This window comes from Cucurbita maxima, unplaced genomic scaffold, assembly GCF_002738345.1.
Source record: "Cucurbita maxima cultivar Rimu unplaced genomic scaffold, Cmax_1.0 Cma_Scf00002, whole genome shotgun sequence".
Classification (NCBI taxonomy): domain Eukaryota; kingdom Viridiplantae; phylum Streptophyta; class Magnoliopsida; order Cucurbitales; family Cucurbitaceae; genus Cucurbita; species Cucurbita maxima.
This window is the reverse complement of record NW_019272018.1, coordinates 5398527-5412386: the sequence shown is the minus strand read 5'-3', so window position 1 is coordinate 5412386 and position 13860 is coordinate 5398527. Positions and strand designations below refer to the sequence as shown.

Here is a 13860-nt window from a genome sequence, read left to right as displayed (position 1 = left end):
TTTTTTTTTTTTTTTTTTTTTTTTTTTTTTTTTTTTTTTTTTTTTTTTTTTTTTTTTTTTTTTTTTTTTTTTTTTTTTTTTTTTTTTTTTTTTTTTTTTGTTGAAATAGTGTGGAAGCTCGCGGGATTAAATGTGGCATAATTAAGGATAGGACTAGAGGTGGAAACTATTCTTAAAAAAAAAGAGAATTTTGATTTTTAATAAATTTATTTTTATCCAACCCCGTTCCAACAAGTGGCACCTCCAAATTAGTCCCCAAACTGCCCCGCTCCATTTATTGCCACCTAGACAAAATTAATTCACTTATTTATATTATTATTTTTAGTTGTTTAAAATTATAATATAATATTACAGAAAATGATAACATTGAAAATAATGGCAGATATAATTAGAGATTAAAAGATGTCAATTATTGATAATTCTGATTATAATAAATCCTTTTTATAAAGTATAATCAATCCAATTTAATGTTAACTAATTAATTATGGTTATAATCCTATGATTTGCTTAATGAAAGTACATAAGTTTTTAATTAATTAAAAATGAGTATTTTCTCAATTTAATTAATTAATAAAGTATATTTAAATGTTGCATTGCATCATCATTTTTGTTAACTATTTTTTAATAAAAATAAAATATTTATATGAATACATAGGATAAGGCTAAATTGCATTTCATATATATATATATATATATATATATATATATATATATATATTGTATGTATAGGTCATTCGACAATGGTTGGAAGGGTATGTATATTAAAATCAATTAGGTCGTTTCCAAAACATTATATTGAATGTACCTACCAATTTTAATTCTAATTTATATGATTCGACAATTCAATATACAGTGAATCTATCTATACCCGTCACCCATGTACATTTGTCGAGCCTTTATTAAGATTCTTTAAGGTCTCACTTTATTTTCTTTAATATATAAATGTTATATGGTTAGAATATTCATTTCTTGAACCCACTTCCTTTTTTTCTCGGAGAATCTCTTTATTAGAGTTTGGAGTTAGCACATGTAAAAGATCTTTGAATGAATTTCAAATCATCAAGCTATCGTGAAAGTTAGTGTTACATGTAAAAATCTTGTTGTCAATTAGACTATCCAACTTAAATATGTTCATATAGATTGAACTCTTGTGTTAGACAAAATATGTTCTCGTGCATCCAGTGTGACATGATCAATGTTATTTACTTACTTCAACTATTTTTAAAAGAAAAAATATCCACACAAACTAATATAGATAATATGATTTATTTTAGCATGTTTTGTCCACACTCACATGTTTTTTAGTTAAAAAAATCAGTCATTTATAATAGTCCAACTCCAATACTAGCAAATATTGTATGTTTTAACCGGTTAAAATATATAAATTGTTTAGTTTATAATTAACAAATCGAGATTCCCTCTCAAAGGGTCAATGGGGAAATATGGCGCATGTGCATAGCTCACATGGACAGCCTATGTATAGCTAACCACCATGCATGTCATAAGGACATTAAATTATGATCTTTAATTAATTAGAGTTATTAATACATGCTTTTTATATAAATAAATAAAAATAATGCATTTATATCTTAGATATCTTATTTATTATCATCGGAATCATATCTTTTAAAATTTTAAGATTTTTTCACCCACACTAATATTATAGTATATTTAATATTATCACACACGTATGTAGGTTTTTTTTTTCTTCTGAAATTCTTAATTAAATTTCAAAAGTAAAAGTAAGTTTAGATTGAAAATAAGGAAGAAGTAATATTTATTATTAAACCAATAAAATTGCATAATATAATAATATAATGTATGAACCATACCAAACAAAGAAAAGGACAAAATGAAGCACATCCAAATATAAAAATTCATATATTATGTAATTTAATTTTTTTTAAAACGGATTTGTTAGGTTAGGGATATTTTATGCTGCCTTTTTAGGAGAGGGATGTGAGAGGAAATTTCCTTTTATTTTTTCAGTCCAATCTCAAATTTCTGCCTATGAATTGCACATAAATAATCAATAATCATTTTTTAATTTAATTTTTTTTTTTAAAAAAAAACCCTTAAAAAGTGTAATCATAACTCCTAATTTAAACTCCTAAAGAATGAGAATTTTCCCAAAAAGGAAAAAAAAATCATAGCCTTTAAATGTATTATTACTAGAAAAATGTTCAAAAGTTTGTTTTTTTTTTCTCTCTCTTTCCCCACCTCAAATTGTTTAGATATTTTCATAATAGAAAGAAAATGGTACAAAGTTTTTATTATTTTACTTTATCAATACTATTTTAAATTATATATTTTCTTTTTTTTTAAACTAAAAAATATTTTTTAATCACTAAATTTCATTTATAAAAGTTAGCTTAGAATTCTAATATAAAACTCAGTGTCACAATCACACTCTCACATAATATTCGTAAATAATTGTGTAACACTCGCTCTCGCCGAGTCAACCAACTTGAAATCGTGACCTAGCAACATGTGTCTAAGGCTTGAGCCCCGCTTTAAGAAGAATGTTTTAAAAATCAAAGGCACAAAACAATTGTGAATAGAGAGTTTGAAAACAAGACTTGAGAGAAATGAAGAAAGCAATGTTATAGACTATAAGCAAAAAAGCAACATAACAACATGGACATCATGGATAACATATAACTCCGAATAGAAAGAGTTAATAACTAATTGCATCCCCTGTAGTACACTACATTCGAGAGAGTATATAAATCAAAATTCGTGTGCCAAGTGTTTTGAGTAAGAGTGGATGATGAGAGTTGAGGTGATATAAATAAATGGAGAGAGAGAGAGGAAGAGATTAGGAACTTTTTAGTGTTCCATGAAAAAGGGGGAGAAGGAAGGATAATGATAATGATAATAAGCTTTTTTGCAGCATTGATGCAAATGTTTGAAAGGGGTTGGGAGAGCTGTCTGTCTGGAATATCTTTTTCTTTGATCTTCCTTATATATATATATATTATACAACACATTCAAGGACACCAAAAATAATATAAAAGAAATATATATATATTAGATAGAGAAGGAAATCCACACTTTCTTGTTGTGTACCTCCTGAATTATCAACAGGAGAGAAGAGAGAGTGGGTTTTGTCCTTTCAAAACCTGAATTATTATGATTCATGAGGGAGTTGGGCACTCCCTTTGTTTTGTTGATCAGCAAAGCATTGGCATGAATGAGAGGAAGGCAAAGGATGTTCAATGAGTCTCCGAAGAACAACCTATCATCAACATCCACCCTCTTTCTCTATCAGGTCACTCCCATCATCCATTTCTTCTTCATTTTCTCTGCAGGGTTTTGTTTAGTTTCTTTCTCTTCTGTTGGAACTACTGGGATTTTCTCCATAGTATTGCTGGGATTGCTCAATGTCAGTGGTTTTAGGCTTATCTTTTCAACCCTGTACTTCAGTTCAGGTGTTTTCTGAGAAATTCCTCCAATAGAATTAAGATGTTTGATGAGCTTATGGGAAGGAAAGTGGACAGTTGTTTATGCCCACCAGATATTGAGAGAGAGAGAGAGAGGGATCTGAATCCCTTTCTTTCTTTCTTCCTTTCTGGCATTGTTTCTTCACTGTTTGATTGTGCTTTTCCAAGATCAAGAAACCATGAAATCCCTGAAATTATAACATTTTCTTTACTTCTAGACTAGCCAAGCCTATACATATATAAACCATGAGTCCTCCATCTATATTGATTTGGATTGGCTTAGAATTTGACTTCTGCCTCACTATAACTGCCTCCGTTACATGTAAATCTCTCTCTGTTTCTCTCTCTCTCTTGTGGAAAGAGAGAGAGAGAGAGAGGGGAAAAGCTTGTGCTTAATTGTCAAAGATGACTTTTTTTTGACAATTTTCTTTGTGGGTTTCAAGAATGCTTTGTCAAAGTTGTGGCTTTGTGGTCCATTTGGTTTCAGGCATGGGAACAAGACTTAATAAACCCACTTTCAATCCTCTACCCACCACCTCTGCCCACAGCAGCAGCAGCAACGCATTCACAGTTCAAAGAGTGAATGACTGGCAGCATTTCCAGGGCTACTCAACAAAATTCTATACAACATCTGCTGCCATGAGTACTGGACTTGACAAGTTTCAAGAAGCACTGAACAAGATGCTGCAGAAAGGAGACGTTGAAGCCATTAAAAACACAATGCAGCTCCATGATTATGTATTCAAGAATCAGGTAAGAGAACATTTCAATTCTATCCTTTTCTATCCTTTTGTTTCTGTTTCATTTGTTATTTCAGCAACCATTCAAAGTAGATAACGTTTGTTTTGTAGGTGAAGGAACTCCATCGGCTGTACAGTGTCCAGAAGATGTTGATGGAAGAGCTGAGGAAAGAAACCAAGCAAAACACATTAGGGAGTCCAATGGCAAGTTCAGGATTTAACCACTTACAGTTCAACAACCGCGAAACTTCAACAACACAGACCGCTGGAGAGGGGCTGATTTTCAATCTTGATCCAAGTAGTAGAGAGAGAAGTGGAAGCTGTTCTGGAGATAACATGAGAATGTCAAGAGGCTTTGATCTTGAAAGGCCAGCAGAAGAGGACATGTCGACTGGCATTAGCACCGTCGACGAGGACCAAGCCAGGCCAAGCACTCCGACGATAGCCAGAAAAAGTAACAAGATGTGCATAGATGGGTGTGAAGAAGACAGTGATGTTGAGCTAACTCTAAGTATTGGAGGAAGTCTAAGCAAGAAGAGATCAAAATCCTTTCCTCCTATTACTCAAAAGGATAGAGAGATTGATTCATCTTTGTCATTCAAATCAGAAAGAGGAGAAGAATGCAGTGACCCAACCACCCCCATGAGCAGCTCAAGTGCAACATGTGATCAGGAAACAAAATGGCCACATTGGCTTTTTCAAAGTTTAAAGCTCAAGTAGCAGAGAAGATGACAAGTTTTGTATCTATCATTCCAAAACTTGCAAAAAGAAAAACAGGTTTGTTCACGTTAACACATTTCCTACCAATTGAGATTCTAATATTTGGGTGTTCTACACTTCTACTCCAACTCCAGATAGAAATTTTGTAAGTTGAGCAAAATTACAACAAAGCATCTCAAAAGGATATTAAAACTATTATGCATTCTAACATCAGAGAAGAACAGTGAAAAGGTAGGAGCAGAGACTGTAGATGACGCTCAACATCATAACCAAAGCTTGACAATTTATATTAAAAAACTGGTGATGATGACCACTGCTAGTCAAGCAAAGAAAGGAACACAGGGAAACATCCAATTCCAGGCAATGAAAGAAACAGTGTCATATCAGAGATGCAAATCAAGTGGGACAAAGAGAACAAAAATTGTCTTCATTTCTGTACCCTTTTATTTGTGTCTGCAGCTTTACTGCCGGTGGTGAGTTAATTTAGAAGAAAAGGCATTTTTGAAGAGGAAGGACTGTGTGTTAGTGGATGGAGAGATGCCATAACAAACAGAAAAAGTTACTTGCTTGACCAGAAAGAGATAAGAGATGATGAAATGATGGTGTGCTTAAAGTTAATGCGATCACTACTGAACGTGCGTGCTGCTCCGTACCGAAACCCATTTTGTCTTGTGGGAGGATGTCATCATTGTGTCCTTCCCCCCACCGAAACTTTTGACTACTTTTTAGCATTAGACACAAAAGCTTAGATCAAAACTATATTTCTTCATTCAATTCTCTTTTCGTCTTTATTAAACACTAAAACAGACAGAAGAAATGTACCAAATCCTAAAGATTCTTCGTTGTATTTGCCTTCTCCTCAAAATCTCAAAACTTCCATCACCATTACTATTTCGCTTCAATTTCTTCCACCATGTGAAGGAGAAAAGAGAGAGAGAGAGAACGAATCTTGCAATTGGGATCTGCAAATACAGCAAAGAGAGGAGAGGTTATTATTACTTCAGGGGTTAGTAATGGTAAAATCTGAAAACATGACACAGCCAATTAATCAATATAGACTCACCGGATTTGATGATGAAGAACTACTTAAACACCTAAGAGGGCTTTCTGGGGATCAAGTTGGCCGCTACAGTAGCTAGAAGGAACAAAGTTAAGTTCCATTCTTCCTTTCCACTCTTCTCCAGGTTTCAGTGTGATGTAATTCTCAATAGCAGCAGCTCCCACACAAACCATTTTCTTGTAATCTTGGTTTCCTAAGTCTTCTATCGCCTTTGCCTTCTTGTCCCATGGATTCCACACAACTATATATAATGTAATGTGTATGGAACGCATATTATAATTTATAAAAGAATATTAAAATACAGCATGTGATGAACTAGATTACCCGCGTCTAAAAGCCCATCTTTCCGCAGTTCAATGGTTTTCTTTCTTTCGTGATCCAAAATTGCTATCTTTGTTGGGGTTAATACATATACCTTATCCACCTAACAAACAACCAAACACACGATGTATGAAAGAGTTTGTCTTCGTGAATATCAAACAATGTTAATTATGAATATAAATTTCCTTAGTATATTAATGAGAAAGAATTCGTTATTTCCTTTCCTGGGGATAGTCTCATAAACAGTATAGGTGTTCTTAAAATGAGTAAAGAAAGTTCTGAGAGAGTAACCTCTGATTCAAATGTTATAGCATCTGCTTGTTCAGTTATACGCTCCTTTTCCTGCAAGTGGTCAAGATAGTTGAGCGTCTCCACTCCCTCCACACGTACTTCACTGCGCAGAAACCCGTCCCAATCGGACGAGTGAATGAAAGTGACATATATATGAAGTTTGAAACCAAATGATTTCAAGAAACAGATAGTGAGCAAAAAGCCAAGCCCCAAACCTTATGTCAGAAACAAACAAATAGGGAAGGTAAGCAAAAGTAAAGGAAAACGGCTTTCCAGAGGGCCTTATGTTTCTGATACGCGATGTCAATCGCAGCTCCCCTTCGTAGCCCAAAGCAACCCTATGACGAAATTCATATCTGATTGCAGACGAAAATTAATATGAATGGAAACATGAATTGAATTGAAAAGAAAGAAGAATAAGAATAGAAGGGATCTTACTTGTGAGGCCATGTCCAGCGATCTTGTTCGTCGAGAATCAAGTCGATGTAAGAGCTGCAAGGTGCAGCGGTAGGGAGAGGAGGGGGATCCAAATCGATTCTCCAGAATCTCGTCCTCACAAATCCATGTCGCTCTATCATACCATTGTTGAGAAACTGTAGCGAAGAGAGTTTTGTTTTTCTTCACCGCCCAAACCACAACAATTTTGATTTTGACGAACACAACGGAAATTTTTACACCTACTTGAGGAAAGCATATCGGAATTCCCCCGCGAATTGGCTTCGGAGGCGCAAACACAGCCTGCATTCGATTCGACCTCTTCCTTTCAAAATCTAATAATAATAATGGCGCGAATCGAATTAATTCATTAATTTAACTCAAAGAAAAGATTAGTTCATTAGTTACCTTTGTGCTCACAAAAAGCAATTCCTCTCCCAATTTATTCTTCCAAGACAACACCTGACCTCCGTACAACAACACCTAGCCAAAACGGTACTCAAACAGAATAACCACAAATTAACACATTAATAAAAATTAAAACAAAAAATTCCTATGTACTATTTTTCCTTATCTTCCATTGACGTACTAAAAATTGTAAAAGACGTCGCCACATTTTGAATACTTCGAAATCTAATTGACTTTCTTGATTAAGATGTGTAATTTAATCTAAAATGTTCTTTTCATTCTGCAAATTAGAGAAATGTGTATGAGTAAATTGATAGGAGAAAGAAAAGAAATCAGTCCGGCATGGAAGTTATTGAATAGAGCTTTTGGCGCACGTAAACCGAAAATGCTTCTTGAAATCAATCGCAATGTCAGATTAATTCAAACCGGAAAGCATGAAAATCTTTCTTGAACTCGAGCTCGGTCTCAAAGGCAGATTCAAACCAGAAGAGCATGCATGTAAATGATTCTTGAACTCGATCGCAATGGCAGATTCAAACCAGAAAAGCATGCATGAAAATGATTCTTCAACTCGATCGCAATGGCAGATTAATTCAAACCAGGAAGCATGCATGAATTCGATTGCAATGGCATATTCAACCCGGAGATAGCATGCAAGAAAATCAGTCTTGAATTCCATCGCAATTGAAGATTCGCACAACATGCAATACGATACGGAATCCTAAAATCAAAATTTAGTCGCGATCGGTTTCTTTTGGGAGACGGAATATACGCGGTACCTCAGCGGAACTGCGACGGGGCCCACGGAGAATCACCTTCTCCAAACCATTACTGTCAGTGGTAAACTCGACGCTTCCGATAGGAGAGTTGGCAATGGCGGCGGCGGATGCGGCGGAGACGTTAGAAGAAGACGTCGCCTGAGAAGAAGAAGAAGACGTCGCCTGAGGAGAAGAAGAAGACGACGACGACGACGATTCACCTACTGTGCGCTTCATCTATGAATCTGAATATGAATCCGAATGTCACTGGAATTGTAGCAATCGTTTCCTGGTCGCCAATCATTCTCCTCGAATGTCTTTTATATGCGATAATCACTCTCACTCACAGGCTTTTCCGGTTCATGATCTATAATCCCATGCAAATTTGACTTAGTCAAACATTATTTATATTACCCAGCGCTTTCCTTCTTTTTATTAATACGACGTGTATTATATACTTTATTTTACATATATTAATGAAATATGATAACTTATTTAGTTTATTAGATATACCTAAAATAAAGTATATCACCCATATATTAGTAATATATATTCTTTTTTTTCAACGTGTTTCGTTTCTTCTTGTTTTGACCCGTTATATTTAAGCTAGATGACGCATGATTACAAATATCGCCTTCACTATCTTTTTTTTGGCTTCATTTCTCCATCAATCGAGTTATTTCACTATTTCTACTATTCATTTTCGACAATACATTGGTTTTTGATTAATACAAGAGTTCTTTCAACTATTTTGACAATTTATGTGACACTCGAGTAAAAGAGTGATACATGAATGAACTGAGACCAAATTCGAATGAGAGTGATCATGAAGATAGAATAACTAAGAAAGACTTAGATAACATGATTATGTCGCAAGGAACCCTGCACATAGGTGTTGAATTTTGGACATGGTTGTTCGTCACCCTGGTGTCGTCCTCTAGTCGTCCGCCAACTTGCATTAGGGGGATCGTAGAGCCCAACTAAAAATTCAATTTGGTTTTATTGACAACTTTTCTTTACCAACTTAAAAAATGTCACGCCTCTAAACAATAATCGTTGATGGGATCAATTGTGACATCGTTTACGACTTAAACAAAATGTAAATATAATTTTACATGTGCTATTGATGTATCAGTAATATATTACTATTTATTAAAAAATATTTTCAAATTCTTTTCAAACGTAATAAATGAGGAAATTACTTTAAAAAAAATGAACAAAAATGAGAGGACTGGTTTATACAATGCTGTCTGTACATGATTCCATCCTCAGCCATCAATCAATACAACTAAAAGTAATCTCTCTCTGTTTTTTTTTTTTAAATAAAAAAATTAGAAAACAAAATCAAATTAAAAAAGAATTAGATAACAAAAACCAAACCAAATTTCAAAGCAAATAATCACACAACTAACTCAACTGCTCGTGAAAGCTCTAGACACATTCAAACCACTAAAGAACAGCTCTGAGTTTTGTTTGGGAGCAGAGAGCTTAAAATGCACTGATGCTCTCCATTAAGAACTCTGAGTTGCACAGCTGCGGACGATCAGAATGATGGCAATCGATTAGTATCAGTTTATAGAACACGAACCGATATTGTTACAACGAACGAACCCTGCTACTGGCAACCAAACCTCAAAGACGAGCAATCAAAGGCATTGTTAAACAAAGAGCTCTAGAACAAATGTAACACCATTTTAAGTTTGATCTGCTTCCATCTCGGTAGCTTATAGAACTCATCCTTTGTCATTCCAAATTTCTCCTTGAACTCCGCCGATGACAGGTATGTCTGCACGTTTCAAATTCCATGCATCAGAACTCGATGTCGATTAACGATATTTCTAGTTTCCATCAAATGGTTTTGTCAATGAATGGTTACCTCTCGCTTCGTCACGTCAATGTCTGGAATTGGAGAACTCGTCAGTGTCGTAAGGGACTCGTACGGATGTACTGTGAGACCTTCCTCATCTTCAACTTCACCCTCCTTCACATCTTCCTCTATAGTAAGAGATCCTAATCTGTTGCTCATGGAGTTCTCTTTATTATCCGACCCGGGTTTCGGCTTCGAGGCACCTAGGCTCCCAAAAGAAACCCATTAATTCAATAAAGTTAGAAAATTGTGATGAACGAGAACAAACTGTGGCGAAACTTGAATGAACTTGTACCCTTCAAAGAGCGAGGTATGATAAATTCTCGAGCGGGTGGTGGCTGTTCGAAGCTTGCACTAAGTGCTGCTATGACTGCCTTTTTAGAAGCCAGCTTTGATGAATCAGGAGTATTAGATTTTGGGTATAATCTTCTAACCATTGGTGGAGGAGTAGATAGATTTCTAGCACTTGGGTTCTCAAAATTTGCAGCTAATGCATTGAAAGCAGGCGACCTTCCTCTCACACGGACTCGATCGGGACTAAACGACACACTCCTTGAGCGCTGTGATTTTTCGGGCACACTACTCGACCTCCCTCCATACATTACAGGAGTTCTCCGCTTCGGTTTCTGATTAAAGGTCGTGTAAGCATCAAAAAAGAGAGAGACAATAGACAACACATTACTTATTATTACTTATTATTGAACTCAAAAGCTAAAGCTAAAGCTAATTAGATAGGAAAATAAGAGATGACTTACATTTACAGCAGGAGTACCATCATTTCTGACTAATGCAAGCTTTCTCTGAAACGAATTTCCGTGCATCTGTATTCGAATAATTAAAAGAAACGAATTATCGTCTGAGCTTCGGAATTCAGATGATCGTACACAATTGGCATAAAATTCTTACAGCAGATTTTGCAGAATCCCACGAGAAGAAACGTGTGAAAAATGGTGGCTCGCTCCCTTCCATAACAATATATATCGGAGTTTCACGTGATAATTTTTCGAGAAAAAAATCAATCTCGAGAAATTTCTGTCAAGAATATGGAAAAGAAGTAAAATTGTAAAAATCATTTATAGCAGACATAAGAGAATGATTGACAATAAAATTTAAAAAAGATTCAATCTCCTGATGGAACGTACCTCACCAATCTGTAAAGCATGCAGTTTAGTCTTGGGGTCAACCTGTTGACCAACCCAAACAAAGATCTCAGAGTGACAACTAAGAATGTCAATATCTTCCGTCATCAGATCATCTTGGCGAAAGTTGTATATCTCTGCAACCTGCAATAACATCAAAACATGAAACTAAGAACGATTTATGATATATGTTCTTCGAAAAGATTACAAGAACGAGATAAAAAGAGAATACCTTCAAATTTTCTGCAAGATGCCACCATAATGAACAAAGTTATTAACAAAGTTAGAGATGTAAACAAACAAAAAAAAGAACAATAATGATGAAAGAGTATTAATTGATACAAACCTTTTGAAAAAGTGCAAGAGAATAAGTGTGTATCACTCTCATTATTCCGAGCAATTTTCTGAGTAGGATATTCCAATTTTCCTCCCAACAATTCCCAAAATTGTTCAGACTCTGTGCTTTCCTTCTGTGGCCTAGATTGACAATTAGGCTGCAGAAAATTGGGCATTTATATGATAAGAAATCTCGAGATGAACTCGAATGTCGAGATGTGCTGAACGAGAGCAGAAAAGAATTTCCGAAGTAATTAATGCATGGTTAAGAAATATTCTGATCGTCGAGTACGTATCCATTAGCATTTTCCTTTGACACGGGGAGACTATTTGCCCAAAATCCTTTTAATGAACAAATGATTTTTACATGTTCTAATGGCAGCTTGATTCATAAGGGTACATCATTGAAAAGTAAGAAGTAACTCAATGATCCTTATCCTAGGAACTCAACCATCCATGAATATTGTGTCCATAAGGGCGTATAACTATCACCTTTATCACATCCAGAAATCTTTCAACAAGTTCCTGGTCATCAGGGGTGGTAAGACTTCCACACCAAGTAAAAACAGTAGGGCCACTATGTAAAATGTAACAATAAGAGGAATTCAAAGAGGATCCGACCTGATGGGAACAAAAGAACAAAAAAACAACAATGTGTATATTAGCGTGAAGTATGCACAGGATGAAAGTGCAAGACCATGGGGCGAGGGCAACGTACTGCTTCAACTTGAATTGCTTGCATATTCTCGGGGCCGGAGCCCTGGACCCGAAACAATGCAACACCGTCTTCTGAATTCGTCACGTCTGGAATTTCGTTTTCTGTAATGTAATTCTTGTAGCCATCACTCATCCCACCCTGCAAAATTTTTTATCAGTCAACTTTAGGAAACAATTCAACATAAAGAAAATTTAAATCTCCAGAAGCAAACATACCTTAAAAACGATAAAGCTCTGGAAAATGGAATAGAACTGGACTGGTTCATATCCTTCGTAAATACGAGCCTAGTAATTTGAAACGGACGATATCTTTAATTAGAGACGACAAATAATTTAGATGAAATGAATTTAACTAATTAAGAAAAACATATAAATCGCGGAAGATACCTGAACAGGCAGGAACTTCAGTGATTCGACCATCTTGGCGGCGAGTGATAGAGCAGAAGCTCTTTCTTCCTATTTCAAAAGGAAATGCACTTACAAGATATTCCTTACGAAAATAAATGATAAATACATAGAATCGAACCTGGACATGCCACAAAAAATCTTTTTATGCTTACAACTTTTCCTATAGAAAATGTTGCCTTAAACAACTTCCCAAAAATCATTATTCAAATATTTTGATGCTTCAAACGTGACATAATCAGAGCGTCATTATACCTAGTTTGACATGATCCATTTTCATTTGTCCACACACATAGGGGAGTTGAGGTGGTTGTTAAGATCGCAACAACACACTCAATCTAGATAACACAAAGAACAAGAGAGAGGAAATGCACGGAGGAATATTGGCTAAAGGTTTATATTGATGACTTCAAGTATGTACTTTATGTATTCTCTCTTACTATACATACTTTGTGTTCGTTTAGATTGAGTGTGTGTTGTGTGATCCTAACAACTGGTATCAAAGTTAGGCAAGATTCACCAAGATTTGTGAAGTGATACCAGTTGTTAGGATCTCACAACAACACACTCGATTTAGATGAACACAAAGAACAAGAGAGAGAAAATGCAAGGAAGAATATTGGCTAAAGGTTTATATTGATGACTTCAAGTATGTACTTTCTATATTCTTTGTATTCTCTCTTACTATACATACTTGAAGTCATTAATATAAACCTCTAGCCAATATTCATACTTGCATTTTCTCTCTTATGTTATTTGTGTTCATCTAGATCGAGTGTGTGCGTTGTTATGCGATCCTAACAGTGGCGACTGAAAGGAATTGGGGATGAAAATGTTAACTACCTCAACACTCTGTTTCCCAAACCATGTTCCGACGAGAAATTCTTCCTTGTCGTCTCCGGAGTATGAATATTGGAAAATGTAGCAATCTCCAGTGTAAAATTTTGACTGATCAGAAACAGGAAGTAGAAGTTTTTCCTCGCCACTGACACGCCAGACCTGTAAAATTAGGGAGCTGATATCATTAGGTAAATCATTTATGGTGATAATTAACAGGGTAGTGAATTTCTAACCATATTTACCTGTAGATTTCCTGTACAATCAATGTAAGGTCGAGGTTCCTCTTTTACAGGATCATTTTTCAAAAGACCCTTCACATTAACTCCTCTACGTTTCAAAAGTGCTAAAAGATAACAAAAAAAAAAAAAAAAAAAAAAAAA

At 35.1% G+C, this 13860-nt stretch overlaps 3 protein-coding genes across 8 annotated transcripts in view; 1 reads left to right on the top strand and 2 right to left on the bottom strand.

Annotated features, from left to right (window-relative positions):
- The first annotated feature begins 3047 nt into the window (after positions 1–3047).
- LOC111498739 lies at positions 3048–5681 on the top strand. Of its 3 annotated transcripts, none has more exons than XM_023150109.1 (3): positions 3048–3271; positions 3931–4196; positions 4295–5031. In XM_023150109.1, the coding sequence occupies exons 2-3, from the start codon at positions 3933–3935 to the stop codon at positions 4901–4903; spliced, it is 873 nt and encodes a 290-aa protein (XP_023005877.1). In that variant the 5' UTR covers positions 3048–3271; positions 3931–3932; the 3' UTR covers positions 4904–5031. The 3 variants fall into 3 exon arrangements, 2 of the variants coding, with proteins under 2 accessions (XP_023005877.1, XP_023005866.1); XR_002720861.1 differs by lacking the exon at positions 3048–3271 and adding an exon at positions 5118–5681 and having other exon boundaries at positions 3587–4196; positions 4295–4960; XM_023150098.1 differs by lacking the exon at positions 3048–3271 and having other exon boundaries at positions 3587–4196.
- Positions 5649–8413, bottom strand: LOC111498730 (putative glucose-6-phosphate 1-epimerase). Its single transcript, XM_023150087.1, has 9 exons — positions 8198–8413; positions 7419–7493; positions 7257–7313; positions 7014–7168; positions 6791–6931; positions 6576–6678; positions 6288–6387; positions 5967–6204; positions 5649–5865 (listed from the first exon to the last, which is right to left on the bottom strand). Exons 1-8 carry the CDS (start codon positions 8411–8413, stop codon positions 5990–5992), a joined length of 1062 nt encoding a protein of 353 aa, XP_023005855.1. The 3' UTR covers positions 5649–5865; positions 5967–5989.
- A 977-nt stretch (positions 8414–9390) lies between these two features.
- LOC111498708 (villin-4-like) overlaps positions 9391–13860 on the bottom strand; it is an 8471-nt gene continuing 4001 nt past the window's right edge. For 3 of the 4 annotated variants that reach the window (XM_023150059.1, XM_023150068.1, XM_023150051.1), the window contains 14 exons: positions 13723–13823; positions 13484–13639; positions 12623–12691; positions 12452–12520; positions 12237–12374; positions 12011–12139; positions 11529–11676; positions 11415–11425; positions 11186–11326; positions 10950–11075; positions 10799–10864; positions 10339–10669; positions 10053–10246; positions 9391–9962 (listed from right to left, as the gene is read on the bottom strand). In XM_023150059.1, coding sequence (XP_023005827.1) covers positions 9849–9962; positions 10053–10246; positions 10339–10669; positions 10799–10864; positions 10950–11075; positions 11186–11326; positions 11415–11425; positions 11529–11676; positions 12011–12139; positions 12237–12374; positions 12452–12520; positions 12623–12691; positions 13484–13639; positions 13723–13823 — 1793 coding nt within the window. In that variant the 3' untranslated portion in view covers positions 9391–9848. The remainder of the gene's footprint in view (positions 9963–10052; positions 10247–10338; positions 10670–10798; positions 10865–10949; positions 11076–11185; positions 11327–11414; positions 11426–11528; positions 11677–12010; positions 12140–12236; positions 12375–12451; positions 12521–12622; positions 12692–13483; positions 13640–13722; positions 13824–13860) is intronic. The other variant, XM_023150075.1, reaches the window with a different exon arrangement.

Coding starts and splice junctions, on each gene's coding strand:
- LOC111498730 (XM_023150087.1), bottom strand. CDS start 8,413: ATGAAGCGCACAGTAGGTGAATCGTCGTCGTCGTCGTCTTCTTCTTCT. Junction 7,494..8,197: donor CCCGTCGCAGTTCCGCTGAG/GTACCGCGTATA, acceptor CGTTTTGGCTAG/GTGTTGTTGTACGGAGGTCA. Junction 7,314..7,418: donor TGCTTTTTGTGAGCACAAAG/GTAACTAATGAA, acceptor AATCGAATGCAG/GCTGTGTTTGCGCCTCCGAA.
- LOC111498739 (XM_023150098.1), top strand. CDS start 3,888: ATGCTTTGTCAAAGTTGTGGCTTTGTGGTCCATTTGGTTTCAGGCATG. Junction 4,197..4,294: donor ATTATGTATTCAAGAATCAG/GTAAGAGAACAT, acceptor TTTGTTTTGTAG/GTGAAGGAACTCCATCGGCT.